At 37.5% G+C, this 16,130-nt stretch overlaps 2 protein-coding genes across 2 annotated transcripts; one reads left to right on the top strand and one right to left on the bottom strand.

The window, feature by feature from the left end:
- Window positions 1-489: 489 nt before the first annotated feature.
- On the bottom strand, window positions 490-3,522 carry LOC131039557 (G-type lectin S-receptor-like serine/threonine-protein kinase At2g19130). Its single transcript, XM_057972346.2, has one exon. The coding sequence runs from the start codon at window positions 3,048-3,050 to the stop codon at window positions 606-608; it is 2,445 nt and encodes an 814-aa protein (XP_057828329.2). The 5' UTR covers window positions 3,051-3,522; the 3' UTR covers window positions 490-605.
- A 5,013-nt stretch (window positions 3,523-8,535) lies between these two features.
- On the top strand, window positions 8,536-9,770 carry LOC131039514 (G-type lectin S-receptor-like serine/threonine-protein kinase At2g19130). The gene is made up of 3 exons (XM_057972293.2): window positions 8,536-8,728; window positions 8,771-9,149; window positions 9,260-9,770. Exons 1-3 carry the CDS (start codon window positions 8,536-8,538, stop codon window positions 9,768-9,770), a joined length of 1,083 nt encoding a protein of 360 aa, XP_057828276.2.
- The last annotated feature ends 6,360 nt before the right edge of the window (window positions 9,771-16,130 follow it).

Below are 16,130 nucleotides of genomic sequence, written 5' to 3'. Positions count from 1 at the left end.
TAAGGTTTCAAGGCCACATCATCAAATATGATGCCACATCAGCATGCTTTTTGCCAAGGTGTCCAAAACAACCCCCCAAAAAAGTGAGACCAATAGGCATGCAAAAGAGACCCCAATAGTTGTGCAGCTGACATGGCACCACCTGATTGGTTACTTTTTACAATATTAGTACATTTTTTAACAACTATTGGTGCATTTCCTAACAACTATTGGTACATTTCCTAGCAAAAATTGATATTTTTTGTTTCAAACAATAGATTTTATTTGTTCAATTTTTGAAACAAAAGGTATCAACAACCCTCACAACAATTGATACATGCTCAACTACTGGGTCTTTTCTCCTAGTAAAGACAGCAAAGACTTTCCGTCATGTATCATTTGCTAAAAGAATCCACCGTCATGTAAGGGCTTCAGATATGATCCACACAAAACCTATCAAAAGACCAGCGAATAAAACCCACACAACCTGGTTTGACAAAATAAACTGACTAAAAGATCAAACAAAATTATTCCCCTAGAATCATTACATAAAATTATTTTAATACACAACTTATAAAATACTAGCTACCTAAAAGCTATGCTTGACAAATAAACCAAGTAAAAGGTCAAACAGAAGTATCGCTATCTTCCTCTTCTCTCTCATGGTCCCGCAGCATTTCCACGGACCCTTGAATTTGTTGTGCATTAGCCTCGGTTATCCCTTCCAGCAACTGCACAACTTGAGCCATGCTTGGCCTGGCATTCTCATCCTCTTGAATGCATAACATACTTGTCATAACAGCTCTTCTCACCTGTTCTCCATCTGTCTCTTGTGATATCCTCTCATCAACAACAGCCATCAAATTTCCCTTGTGGACTTGAGTTGCAGCCCAGGGAGGGAAGTAATATGTACTTGATTTCTGCACAGTCAAGTCGACATTCCTTCGTCCTGATATAATCTCCAGCAGTGTCATGCCAAAACTATAGACATCCGCCTTGGGAGTGATGGGTAGGCCAGAGATCCATTCTGGAGCCAAATACCCACGCGTTCCTCTTGTGGTGGTCAGAACGCGGCTGAAATCTCTGACCACGAGCTTTGCCAGCCCAAAATCAGCGATCTTGGGGCACAAATCGCCATCCAGGAGAATGTTTTCGGGCTTAATGTCGCAGTGAATGATACGGTCTCTGCATTCCTGGTGTAGATAAACTAATCCTCGAGCAGTGCCCAATGCAATCCCGAATCGGGTCTTCCAGTCCAAAACCTTTCCTCCTCCTTCGTTGTTGCGAAATAGCAAAGAGTTTAGAGACCCATTGGGCATATACTCATAAACCAGCAGCCTTCGAGAGCCCTCTGCACAGAATCCCCTGAGCATGACCAGATTCACATGCTGAATGTTGCCAATGGTGCATATTTCAGCACGGAATTGCTTTTCTGCTTGTGCTGAACGCTCTAGCTTTTTTACAGCGACATGGGTGTTGTCTGGCAGAGTTCCTTTGAAAACAGAGCCAAAAGCTCCTCTCCCCAACTTATGCTTGAAATTCTTAGTTGCAAACCGCAACTCTGTGAAAGTGAACATCTTGAGGGACGTTGGAACGCCATTTTCCTCCTCCTCTGGTGCCTTCTTCTGACGCTTCCGGAGAATAATCCATGCGAGCAGGAGAGCGAAAGCAAGGGCAAGAGCTCCAGCGGTAACAGGAAGAAAAACACGAAGCATGATGGATTTATGACTTCTTCCCCACTTGGATTCGGACCTGTCTTCTAACTCAGAAGCTGCCACACGAATGAAAACTGTTTGGCCGTCAGATGTCTCTCGCACATTTAACAGATCTCCAAACCACATCCGGCAAATGGGTATGGTAGAATTAGTCACAAGAAAAGCCATGCAGGAGCAATTTCCGAGACACTCAAGCCGGCATCCTTGCAGAGTTTGTGTTGTCGTGAAGGAAACCGCTTGATTATCGGCCAAATAAGTGCTCTTCACTTCCCGGAAACCATCAGTTGTACCATTTGAGGCAGAGCATTGCAATCGTCTCCGCCGGACACAACCGCTTGACCACCATTGTTGAGAATCCCAGGCACGAATGTCCCTGGGCCTGAACCCATCCAGACATCTACACGCATCATGCGAATTGCTTGTGCTGTACCCATTGGACCTTGCATACGCGTTGCATGCTGCGTAGGCTCCACAGACATTATACACGTTGCATTGATCTCTGGGTGTGAAGCCAATCAGAGTCCAGCCACCATTGTCCTCCAGAAAGTATCTTCCTATTACGCCGTTCTCTGCCATGACTACCCTACTCATTATCTCACCCGAGGGAATCAACAAACAGTATATTTGTGTAGGGGAAAGCGTTTTGCAGTCCAGTCCAGTAAATTTCTGCTGGAAAGAGTGGTAGGGCATATTCTTGAACTGCCCGTTAATCCACTCTCCTGTAGACCAGTACAGATCGCTGCTGGAGAGCAACAGAAACTGCGTCCTCCCGGGAGATGTATCCATTCCAAAAGAGAATGGCCCAAGGGCAGGATCTACAGAATTCTTCCAAGAAGTCAATTTCATGCCTTTCCACATCTTCATCCCGGGCAACAATGTGTCTCCTGGATATCTGAAACTCTCCCAGACGATCTCCGAGCCATTTTGAGCACCCAACATGATAAAATTACCATTCTCCATCATCACTGCGCGGGACGCTCTCAAGCTGTTATTGGATGACCAAATCGATCGCCCATTTGAATCAAACAGTCTGAGACGACCGTCTCTTGAAAAGTTAAGGACGCTGGGCGTACTTAGGACAGGAGTTTCCCTGTTAGCCACCCACACCACCGTCTTCTCGGGGATCTGGGAAAACCAGATTCCGATGTACCAGTTGTTTGTTCCGTTGGGACTGAAAAATCCCAATGCGAAAGCGCCATTCTTTGAAATTAGGGTCTCCTTGCCAGCAAGAGAAGCGCCCAATGGAAGGGTGTCTCCCCTGACTATTTCAACGGATTGACATTTTTTCTCTAAGAAAACCATAGCAAACGCTAAGTACATGAAGCAGGTTTTAACTAATATACTGCGCCTTACCATCTCTGAATTTTACAGGCCCCTAGCTTCTGCAGTTCAATAACTTGAGAAAACAATTCTTGGGCACTGAGCTAGCGTTGATTCCAATTGCTAGATTAAGTAGGCAAGCCTAGCAAGGTAGGACAGAGATGAACGTAATTCTTGGGCACGGCACGTTGATTCCAACTTCAAAGCTGGACATTTTCCCAGGACTCAATCCCGTGTTTTGAATCAAACTGTAGTGATGTGAAAAATGTAAAGTTGGTACCGACACCCACCATAATGTCAAATGTTGAATTTTTACTGTGTTTTGAATTCAAAATTGTGGAAGTCTGGAAAACGTTAACAAAGACTTTCTACTCTGTATTATTTGCTAAAAGGATATCCACTATGATGTAAGGGCTTCAGATATGATCCACACAAAACCTATCAAAAGACCAGCAAATTGAATTCAAAATTGTGGAAGTCTGGAAAACGTTAACAAAGACTTTCTACTCTGTATTATTTGCTAAAAGGATATCCACTATGATGTAAGCGCTTCAGATATGATCCACACAAAACCTATCAAAAGACCAGCAAATAAAACCCACACGTTATAGGAAGAAAATTGACATTCACCAACAAACATGGAAAGACCTGGTCTAAATCCCACAGTAGCTTTAGAAAGAAAACAGAATAAGGAGGTATTTTTTCTGGACCGTATATAACAATTTAATTATCTACCTTTTAGTTAAATTTTATGATTCATATTTAGGAGTGGCCCCATTCTTATGAGAGTTTATTTCTGATAAGAATGATTGAAGCCTTTAGTATTTGTTTTAGTACTGTATAAAAATTTCAATTATCTAGCTTCTAGTTAAAATTTGTGATAATTATTTTTAAAGTAGTGGTTCACATTAGATTAAAATTTACATATTTGCATTGTAAAATAAAAAAAATGTGATTATAGAAATAAGAGAAATAGAATGTTTTTATTATCTTTGTAGTGTTGTTTGAAAGGGTAAAAGAGGCAAAACTAACATATAGCTAACATATAGTAGTAGGTGGTTAATAACATTGCCTCCCTTATGAAAAGATTTATCCTCAAAGCTTGAGATGAGGAAACCTAGAGAAACTATTAGTGAGTTCCCATGTCGAAAATTCAATGTGGTGGCCATTCCAATAGAATAATATATATTTAATGGAATGATTATGATGGTGCTTGATGAATTTTTCTTAATAATCTCAGGTTCTAAATGTTGGGAACTAACTCGACCTTGAAAACCTTAAGTTTTACTTTTTGATTATTTAATATTGTGTTGCAGCAAAACGAGGTATAAAATTTGAGGTGGCAATATGTTTCATGTATCATACTTTGATGACATTGTAAGAGGTTATTTAAATTGTGTATATTTAGTATATTTGAGGTGTCCTCTTTTGTGGAATTTTACATTAGTTCGTGACAAATTATTATGATGCATAAAACCAAGAATATAATGAGTTATTGAGAATCTTAAATAGCATTATGATGTATGCCATAATCATATTTTAAGGATATCTTCAAGCAAAAAAAATAGAGTGTTATATATGAATTAGGGTTTATGATGACATATGATATGTATAAGGAATTTATCTTTTTATGTTGAATTTGCAAGTAGATACTTATGCTAGTTGAATGTTACCAAATTATCTCAAGTTTAACTACTAGTGAAATACTCCTAGAAATGATTTCATTGCAATTGTGTTCTAAACTCTTTTAGATTTGATAATGTATTATGGAGAGTTTAGAGTGCGACATTTTTCTCTCTATTTTTTTCTCTCTCCATGAATTAGTACATTATGGTTATATCACTTATCTATTTATCAATGCAGTTCTCTACTTTAATATTTTTTTAAATTAGGTTTAAATATATTTGTATATCACTTCCTCTAATATTAGAATAGGAAATTATAAATGTACACCTTCCCTTCTCATCCAAATGAAAGTAACTAAAGTGTGAGTGACAATGTTAACCTCCTATAAAACAAATTAAATCCAATTTCTATTTTTTAAAAATAAATCAAAGCTAATTATTTCTTTATAAGGTGAGCCTATTTTTGCAAACAAATCAAATCCAATTTCTTCTTTTTAAAAACATATCAAATCCAATTTTTTCTATATTTGGGGTTGCTTTTTTATTTACTTACGTGAATTTTGTTGACCTCCTATACCATTGTAGAACAACTATCGACACAATTAAAATTTTGTAGATTGAAGGAGAAATTTGTAGACATTTTAATAAATGCTAAATATGGAATAAAATATTAAAATATAGAAAGGAAATCTTAGGATAGTTGATTTGAGATTAAGTATATAGTAATGTTAGAGTCAAAATTAGGGAGGGTGGTACAAATATATTAATGATGAACTATTGTGCAAGTCATGTCAACTTAAAAATTTTGAGGCACAAGTCAAGAGTATAAGCCATGTAAAGTCTAGTTAGAAACTTGGACCCCCAAACATGTGTACAAGTCACATATATAGTACAACTCATGCCAAGTCAAAATAGAAAGGTTGAATACGATTCAGTTAAAAAAATTAGAGTCCAAGTTAAGTTAGAAACCTGAAGTACAAGACAAGTCAAACAATTAGACTATAAGTTAAGTTAGTTACTTGAAATTATGTCATGTATACTATATATATCATGTATGTATTATTAAAAACACAATAGAAGATGGAATAAAAAATAATGAAGATATATACATGAACTATAAAAGAGATTAATAAAATTATTGCAATTGTCAAGCTTAGTTTGTGAATAAGATCACCACCCATGGTTTCCTCACAGAAGCCAACAACAGGGACCGAAAAGGGGTTGCTAAAACTATCTTTTGGATAATAATAGTTAAAATTGGTTTTGAAAGAGTAGTCTTCACTAGATTTAACAAAGTGAGTCCACATCAATAAATGATTGAAGTACAATGTGGATATAGGGAAATAAAGGAAAACCCAATTTTTAAATCTTTAGGTCTCATTGGAACTAATGTCTTCAAGAATAATGGAACAAATAATGTCAAGTAATTCATGTTGTTTCATCTAGATTTTGAGCTCATTGGAGAAAGGACCAAGGTTTGCTAGCCTATCCATAGTTGTATTGCCTTCCCTAAGGGCGTGTTGAAGCCTTACATGGTGAAAGGTGGTAATAACACCTTGACATTTGGTAATAATATCCACCACTCTCTAGCTTGGATTAGCCTTGTCTTGCAACATCATGATGATGTTTTTTGAATCACCTTCAATATTGATATTTTGATATCCCTTGTCCTTGGTGATAGAAACACCATAGAAAGTTGCCATCACTTCAACCACATTAGAAGTTTGGATGCCCAGGTTAACCATGTAGGTTGCTACCACCCTATCACCCAGATCTTTGATGACCCCACCCCCACTAGCCCGACCCAAATTCCCTTTACAAGACATTTCAAAATTTAATTTTAACTAATTGATGTTGAGGGGATTAAAATTTAATATGATAGTTTAGTTTTAAAATAATATTTTCTTATTATTATATAGTTAGATTCTGGTAACTTTTTAATGATGAGTGAGGATAGTAAAGTTGAGACTCTCTGGCAAAGTTTCGACTATCCTGTAGACACCTAGCTATCCTGTAGATGCCTGGCTACCCGAGAGTTGGGTGGATAGCAAAACATAGTCAGTTGGAAAAGCTCAGTAGATCCAGCTCCCGGGATTTACTCATTGCATTTGGATCCATCTGAGGCTCTACAATTTGTGCTCACATGGAACAACTCTGTCCAGTATTGGGAGAGCGGACTTTGGGACGGCCAAACTTTCAGTGACATTCCAGAAATGCCACACGAAATCCAGTTCTACAACAAAATCACCTATGAAAATACTAGCACTAGTGTGTATTTCAACTATAAAGTTGACTTAGATGGGGTCTCTGTTGGAAATATGAAGCCCAACAGTCACATGGTTGTTTGTCTTCCCCAGAAGACTCTTCATTTTATATTTGAGATGTCTCTGTAAATGACTGAGTGCAGTCATGTATGATTGTAGTATTGGATATTGGTTAATAAGAATTCTCCCTGCATTTCTAGTGGACGTAGCCACTTAGTGGTGAACCACGTTAATCTTGTGTCTTGAGTTCTTTGTTGTGTCTATTATTCTTTCTGCTGTTTTCTATTCATTATTATGTGTTTTCTTTGCTCATTTTTAAACTAACAATTGGTATCAGAGCCACGGTTGGCTTGAGCAGAGATGGGATCCGATTGGATAGTTGATCCTGGATATGGGTGCCCTTACTTTGTGTTTGATCCTGGAGTTGGGTGCTTTTATGTTATCGACAAACAAGCTAAAGTTTCAGACGATGAGGCCGAATCAGATGATGAAGCCAAATCAGTCATCGAAAAATTTCTTGGCAATCTAGACTCGATAGAGAGTGATGTCCAAGTGGAGGTTGAAACCAAATGTCATTGGTGGAATGGCTGGAAAGAGGAGGAGACTTCGGTTGAAGAAGAAGGTTTATTTTATTCGTTGTTTAAAGAAGAAGAGACTGGTTTGTTTCCCTTCCAAGATGAGGAGGATGCCCCCTGGAGTGAGCAGGATGTAGTCTCGAATCTAGCGGATGAGGATGACCCTGAAGAAGAAGAGGCAGATTGCAGAAACGATGATTTATTGATAAAGATTGCAGAAGTGGAGGCAGAATGGAATGCATTGATTGCACGCTTCTCTTTCAGACCTTCGAACCTTGTAATTGAAGCTTTAGAAGGTGCTAAGGATAGTGTAGAGTTGGCAAAGATAGATGGAATTCCAAACAACAATTTTCTGTCACGGGGGAGCACCGATGATCTTAAGGATTCATTTCAGGATGAAGGGTTCATTTTAGAACCAGTTAATGATCTTTTCAATGTTTTGGATATATCAGCTGTAGGAGTTAATTGTAATGTCATGGTTCAGTGGTTAGGTTTTATTCAATCTGATGTGCTTTGGAGAAGATTAATCTGAAGTGTATGCGAGCAGAAGATCGCGAAGCTAAAATCTAGCAGGCTGATTGTAATGTGAATTTCGAAAATGGAAGCAGGGATGTCGTTGTGCATGGTTGTGCCGGTTGGACTTTACAGGGGAGATTGTTGGGAATATGAAGCCCAACAGTCACATGGCTATTTGTCTTCCCCAGAAGACTCTTCATTTTATATTTGAGATGTCTCTATAAATGACTGAGTGCAGTCATGTATGATTGTAGTATTGGATATTGGTTAATAAGAATTCTCCCTGCGTTTCTGGTGGACGTAGCCACTTAGTGGTGAACCACGTTAATCTTGTGTCTTGAGTTCTTTGTTGTGTCTATTATTCTTTCTGCTGTTTTCTACTCATTATTATTTGTTTTCTCTGCTCGTTTTTAAACTAACAGTCCCACGATTTGTAAAAACTAAGTCCGGAGGAATACAACCATATTTTTTGAGGAATACAACCATATTTTTTGCTTGATGGCATCAAATGGACCATGGTGTGGAATCAGCCTAGAGATGAATGCGTCGTATATGGTCTTCGTGGCCTTTACGGAAGCTGCAATTCAAACAATCTTCAGTTCTGCACATGCGTGTAAGGTTTCACTCCAGCAAACAAGAGCGCCTGGGATTCCCAAGAATGGTGGTCCAGTGGCTGTGTTCGGCGGAGCCCATTAAACTGCGGTACCAGGAAGCCTGCCAGGAAGCTTGCCTGCGTAACTGATCATGCTCTGCGTTTACTTTCAATTCTCCTTCAGGATCCTGTCAAATCTGGTCCGGGGAATTTCTAAACACGCTGAGTTCTTCATCAGACAACAGATCGACTGTCTCCATTCGACTAGCTGCCTCTGCACTTCCAAAGTTTCACAAACCACCGTCCTCCTCAAAACTGAAAACCATAATCATTTTGAGTGGTCTCGCTCTCGCTCTTGCTTTGAGCATCTTTTCATTTTTAATGTGGCGAAAGTATCGGCTACGACGCCCCGTGCATACGTCTGAAGATTCCTTGGAGTCTTCTCTTAGAATGTTTAGTTACATGAAGCTGAAGATTGCAACAAGGAATTTCAGGTCTAAGTTGGGAAGTGGAGGATTCGGCTCAGTGTTCAAAGGATCTCTAACATGGCTTGTGGTCGTAAAGTAATTGGCTTCTAGTTCAAGACAATATGAAAAGAAGTTACGAGCCGAAATCAATTCTCTTGGAAACATACAACATGCGAATTTGATCAGACTTCGAGGGTTTTGTGCAGAAGAATCCAAACGATTACTAGTAATTCCAGAAGTAAACAGAAGGTACTCGACTGGAAGACTCGATTGCAGATCGCTTTAGGCACTGCTCAAGGTTTGGTTTATCTCCGCGGGGAGTGCAGAGAATGCATCATTCATGGAGATGTAAAACCCGAGAACTTTCTTCTGGACTCTGGGTTTTCACCCAAATTAGCAGATTTTGGGTTGGCAAAGCTTGTGGGTAGAGATTTCAGCCGCGTACTTACAACAACGAGAGGAACAAAAGGGTATTTGGCTCCAGAGTGGATCTCCGAACTTCCCATTACTCCCAAAGTCGATGTTTACGTTTTTGGTATTACGCTCTTGAAAATCATTTCTGGGAGAAGAAGTCTGGATTTCACCGTGCAAGATTCAAGTAAGTATTACTTTCCCGCATGGGCTGCAACTCAAATTTACCAGGGTGAGATGATCAGTATTGTGGATGAAGGTGTTGCAGCAGAGGCAGATATTGAAGAGGTTAGAAGAGTTAATTAAAACCTAACTCCTGCAGCAGGCAAACGGTACTGACAAATCCTGCTCCTGTGTGGACAACGCTGAAGGAGGTACGGGTGTGGGAATTGCCCCTCCTTTTATGGGGAAGTGCCCAATATTTAAGTCACCCAGATGAATGGAGATTTAATTGACGAGCCATCTCACCTGTCCATACCTCCATTTGTGTAAAACTTAAAAGTGTGATACTGCTATACTGATCTGTACAATTAATGTACTGGTACGAACAACAGTAGTATTTAAATTAAAAAAACATCACCCAAATCAAGTGGTACTACTTACCAAACTATAGGAAAAGTAAAAGGAAAAATCGATGCTCCTAAATATTGAATCGACTGGATACCAGTTCCAGCTGACAGATTTTAATAACTTCACAATGTTTCCCAATTAAAAATTTGTAAATGAAATTACTTACCCAAAGTACAGTAATTACACATCACAATGTCTCCCAATTAAAAATTTGTAAATGAAATTACTTACCCAAGTTACAGTAATTTCACATCACAATGTCTGCCAACTAAAATTTTGTAAACGAAATTGCCTACCCAAAGTACAGTAATTACATGCCTATTAATTGTATCGTTCAAAGTATGTAGCAGACACCGAAAATCGATGGGGATTGAATTGACAAGTCACCTGACCTGTCTTCACCTCCATTTATGTAAATCTTACCGTCTGTACACTGCTATACTGAGTTGTACAAATAAATCACTGATACGAATGATAGCTGTATGTAAATTTAAAAATCAAGGCATCGTAGGATTGCTATTCATAGAAAGGGAGGAGGAGATGAGGCCAAGCATGGAACAAGTGTTGCGGATGCTTGAAGGGAAGATGGACCCTCAAACTCTGCAGATGAAGATGCTGAGTTGCGCAGTCAAGGACCGAACAGAGACTGATAGCGGCAGCAACGATACTATTGTCTAGAATAAAGTAAATGGCGTATGTACTTATTTATAATATTTAGTTCCTTGCTGACAGGGAGGATATTAATGCATTCATCCTATTCAATTAATTCTACAAGCATGTATTAGTTGTTGGAGATTATAATCCCAATTATAATTAACTCCGCCTGCCACCGTTTACAGTCAAGCCAGCCACCGTATCCTCCATGCAAGCGTTTATAGTTTGATAATTTCTTCTTATGTCTACATGCTTTTATCCTCCATGCAAGCGTTCAGATCCTCCATGGAATCAGTCGAACTGGAGATTTGATATAATTGATCACATGCACAGTAGCAGTTAAAAAAACTATCCATCTGCAAGAAATAAGGAAGATCGTTCCATACTTGTTGTTAGCATGAAATAAAACCATGTTAAGTTTTTCCACGTTTGGTAATCCTAAGTTACACTTTTTAAGGAACAGTTTATTTGTTGTCCACATCAGTTATGAACCTTAGTATTTTGTAATCGCAACTGGTCTTCTTGGTTGGAAACTCTCTATAAAGGAGAGTCTATGTAATTGGTTTTGATATTAATAAAAATTAGTTTTGTATGTTGTAGCATATGTTTATCTATCTCAGATTTTGTTATTTTTGTTTTTATTTCTACTTTATTTTTTCAGATTGGTATCAGAGTTAGGATTCATTAGAGTTGGCCTGGGCCATAGTCATACTCCCTCACGGGAGGGAGTATGACCCCAATTTTGTGAGATCGTGGTAGAGTTTGGTAGAGCTAGATTGATTATTTTTGGTGAAATCTACAGATGGAGAGTAAAGAGGACAAGAATGCTGAAAAAACTAGAGTTATTGCTGCCAGCCTAAGAAAGGAGACGATAGAGGTCAAATATTGCATTCGACAAAAATTTCAAAGGTAAAGAGGATCGTTGTTTGTTGTTTGTTGTTTGTTGTTTGTAGTTGCTTGAAGAGTGAAGCAAGGCAGAAGAAATCTGTTTGTGGTAAAAAAAAATCTGTTATATTAGTCAGTCATAGTTGAAATTGAAGACAATGTAAAAAGTATTGAAGGCGGGTAGATCTGTTCTAGATTTGTAAAAAGATTTGGAGATCATTTTAACATGCTCATGGTGAAGCTATAGCTTAAGGAGGGAGAGCTTTCATTGCTAGTCATTGCATGAGGTATAGAAGAGAGTAAATTAAAGATTGAAGAAAACCCTGAAGAGCTTAGAGATTTGGAGAAATTTGATCCTAATGTAGGAGACCCAAATTATGTTGTGGGCAATGTGAGGATACTGTTGTAGCAGCAGCAACTAGAAAGAGCATTTTGTTTCCGTTTGAGGCCAGTAGAGCCCATTGATAGTAATATCCTTGAGCACTCGCAGTGTGATTGTAGAGGAGGTGTTGATAAAACAAGTGAATCACACCTGAACCAACAATGGACTGGTAACCAAGAGGGCGAGAGCTCGTGGTAAGAGCATCCCTATAGCAGCATGGGATTTCCTAGGTTTCATCTCTAGATTAAGAAGATTTTTCTTTTCAATGCAGCAACATGAGTGAGAGAGACACTGCAGTCATCAACAAAGGAATTAGAGAATGCCACAACATTTGTGATAGTTGTGATTAAGGGGGACTATTGGAGATTATAATCCCAACTATAATTAACTCCGTCTGCCACTGTTTACAGTCAAGCCAACCACCATATCCTCCATGCTAGCGTTTATAGTTTGATAATTTCTTCTTATGTCTACATGCTCTAAGCCTCCATGCAAGCGTTCAGATCCTTCATGCAATCAATCGAACTGGAGATTTGATATAATTGATCACATGCATAGTAGCAGTTAAAAAAAAAAATCCATCTGTAAGAAATAAGGAAGATTGTTCCATACTTGTTGTTAGCATGAAATAAACTCATGTTAAGATTTTCCATGTTTGCTAATCTTAAGTTACACTTTTTAAGGAACAGTTTATTTGTTGTCCACATCAGTTATGAACCTTAGTATTTTGTAATTGCAACTGGTCTTCTTGGTTGGAAACTCTCTATAAATGAGAGTGTATGTAATTGGTTTTGATATTAATAAAAATTAGTTTTGTATGTTGTAGCATACATTTATTTGTCTCAGATTCTATTTTTTTTTTTTTATCTCTGATTTATTCCGTCATTAATAGGAATACAGAGTTAAAATCTATTGTCTTTTTTTCTTAAGTTTTTATGCATATCTATTTTTTAAAACATTTGAAAATTTCATTTATCTATATTTCTACAAGGTCATAGCAGTGTACAGTCTTATTGAGATGATGTCATCTTGAATTGTTCTTTCCATTTTTTGTAGCATATTTATAGTACTATTGATTAATATTTAAATGTGGACAACTATGACTACTATTTTGCAATAGTAGTGCATGGTGTCACATTGTGATAGTGGGCTATTTTCTCTTTTTTGAGTGAACTAGTAATTTGGCTTTTTTTCCGAAGTAGGAAAGTGTATAAAAAATGACAACATGATTTTTTAAAATAAATTAGAATCATTTTGTTGTTTGTGAATTGCAAGTTGTGGAAAATTGAAATTACCATATAGAATCCAGTTCAAATTGTTGATAGATTTTAGAATTTTGTGCATATGACATTGTAAGTTTTTTAGCAAGATCCATCTAGATTATTCTTTCCAATTCAAATTATTGAAAGATTTTAAAAATTTGTGCATATGACAAAGTAGCTCAAGAGGTCTCTAGATTGTTCCCTTCATGAATGTAGTTGAAATTTGTTGACCATTTTTGTCTTATTCATTTCAAAGCTGGTGGATGGAATAAACAGATAATCTTACTTTATTGCATATAATTTGTTATTTTTGTCCTATAAAGAAATTTGTGTGAGTTAATTGTCTTTTTGAAATAGAAACCTAATAAGCTTTTTTTTTTTTTTAAACTGTGGACTCCATATGTCCATGCAATTATTCTACCCTATTCATACAATTATTTATTACAGTTTGATGCATTATTTTACTAGTGTTCATTTATTGCTTTATTGTATCTGGGACATTTCAAAGCATTCAAAGGCTTTGTTCAAGTGGAGAGGTTTTCTTCCTAGAGGTAAGCATTGTCCTTCTTTCCTAAAAAATGATTTTGTATCTATACCAAAAACTTTTGCTTGAGTATTATAATAAGTTTTAGTCCATTTTTATGAACAACTTATCAATGTATGTTTGAATTTTGTTTGCAAAATTTTATCTCCATTATTGATTGCCTCTGCTCCTGGAATTTTCCCTCCTTAAGAAATAGGGTTCTCCATTTTCTAGGCAGGCAACCTTTATTGCCTACAACCATAAAGCGCCTACAAAATCCTCATTTGTAAATTTAGCCTAGTATATGCAATGAGGGGTTGCTTCTTACATATCTCGATAAGAAGCAAATTCTTGCCCAACAGATCTGTTGCTAATTATTAATTTCTACCACTAAAGGTGTAAATTGTCAAGTCTGGCATTTAAGATAGAAGCTTCCACATTATTCTAGATGTTTCTAATTCTAGATGTTTCTCACAATGGACATTCTAAATGTTTCCTTGCTATATACTTATCCCTTATCTTCATCATTGGCTATAAATAAGACGTAATATGAATTGTTACTCACTCTTTCATGGGTCCAACTGTGTAGAGTTGTAAGGAGATGTGAATGTAATGTTTATGTTATTTAATATAATATAATTTCTACATTTATCTATTTTCTATTCTTGTCTTCTGTCTTTGTCCTCCCATCATTGTGGTATCAAAGCTAAAGGTTTCTCAGTTGCCTAGAGGAGGTAGAAGAGTCAAAGGTGTTTGGTTGCTTGAGCCATATTAGAGCCAAATAAACTCTATAGTGTTTCCTATGACGGTTGTTTGCTAAATGAGTTGTGATAAATGTAGTTGTTCGAACTGAGTTTGTTGTCTTTAAAAGATGAGAATCTATCTGTAAGGGATCTCAAGATCTCCCCGGTAACATCTGCAAGTTTGAAGTCATCGCAAAAGGTATGTTTAGTCACTGCTAGAATTAAAGTTGTTGTTGTAGACATCTCAACAGCTCGAGTTGCTGCCTAGAATATCGACCAGCTCCCAATCAAAGAGACCGACCTTGATGACATTTTCAAGCAGTGGTCTGGATTCAATTCTGATCAAATACGTGAGGCCAGGAGTGATTTTTATGTCTAAAAGAAATGGAAGTTTTGTCTTGAAACCCATTTCTTGTAAGCAGTTTTTAGGAAGTTGTTTTTGTGTAAAAGAATGTCACGCATATATTGGTGGAGCACAAGTTAAGCGACAGTTTTCTGTAAGGGATCGTGTGAATGAGAAATAGCTGTGAAAGGGTTGATCGAAATCCACTCGTAAAGAATCACTGACATTTCTCATAGTGGAAACTGTCGCTGAATGGAACCACTGAAAGCTAAGCATCTAGTCAAAAATAGATTGAAACAGAAGATTGTGTGGAGATAATGCAGAGGCAAAGACGAGGCAAAGAGGAAACGAAATACTGATGTAAGTCATTGAAGTTGTTCAAGTCGTCAAAGTAAGGAGAACCATGGAAGCCAATAAAATTCGTGAAGCATGAGATTTGAGAAGTAAGAGATGGCCGCAGCCAGGAGAAAATAGGTAAGGCAAAAATCTTGCCAAAGATTGAAGTTTTGAAGTACAGCTGCAACTGTTGAAAGAAGACATGTTTGAGGTCAGCAGAGCCTGAGCCAGGATCCCCGAGCACCCGCAATGTGATTCTATGGGAGGAGCAAAGCAAATATGTGTCCACATCTAAACCGACGATGGACTGGTTACCAAATGAATCAGAGCTCATGGTAAGAGCATCCAATAAGGATTTCCTAGGTTCGATCTCGGATCTAGAAAATTTTGATGCCGCAACATCGGTGAAAGAGATTAAGAATGAGAATGCAAATAGAATGCAATCAGAATTTGTGATAGAAATTAAGGGAGAGTGTTGGTAATTATTAATTTCTATCACTAGACGTGCAAATTGTCTAGTCTGGTATTTAAGATAAAAGCTTCCAAAATTAAATTCTAAATATTTCTAACTCTAGATGTTTCTCACAATGAACATTCTAAATGTTTCCTTGCTATATACTTCTGCCTTATCTTCATCATTGGCTATAAATAACATGTAATAGAATTGTTACTCACTCTTTCATTCTTTCATGGGTCCAGCTCTGTAGAGTTGTAAGGAGATGTGAATGTAATGTGTTTAATATTTAATATAATATAATGTCTGCATTTGTCTATTTCTTATTCTTGTCTTCTGTCTTTGTCCTCCCCATCAAGATCGAGCCCCTACTATCTATAGGGTGTAGTATGGTGAGTTGGCCACCTCTTATCAATTAAAACCTCTGGGAAATCATGCTATTTCACGGATAAACATTTCTCTTTCCTATTTTGTGAAACAAATCCAGAGCCTCCTCTAATTATATTGTAGGTGC

The sequence above is a fragment of the Cryptomeria japonica genome, chromosome 5 (assembly GCF_030272615.1).
Source record: "Cryptomeria japonica chromosome 5, Sugi_1.0, whole genome shotgun sequence".
NCBI lineage: Eukaryota > Viridiplantae > Streptophyta > Pinopsida > Cupressales > Cupressaceae > Cryptomeria > Cryptomeria japonica.
This window is presented reverse-complemented; position numbering and strand designations above follow the sequence as displayed.

Coding starts and splice junctions, on each gene's coding strand:
- LOC131039557 (XM_057972346.2), bottom strand. CDS start 3,050: ATGGTAAGGCGCAGTATATTAGTTAAAACCTGCTTCATGTACTTAGCG.
- LOC131039514 (XM_057972293.2), top strand. CDS start 8,536: ATGCGTCGTATATGGTCTTCGTGGCCTTTACGGAAGCTGCAATTCAAA. Junction 8,729..8,770: donor CTGCCAGGAAGCTTGCCTGC/GTAACTGATCAT, acceptor ATTCTCCTTCAG/GATCCTGTCAAATCTGGTCC. Junction 9,150..9,259: donor ACATGGCTTGTGGTCGTAAA/GTAATTGGCTTC, acceptor GGTTTTGTGCAG/AAGAATCCAAACGATTACTA.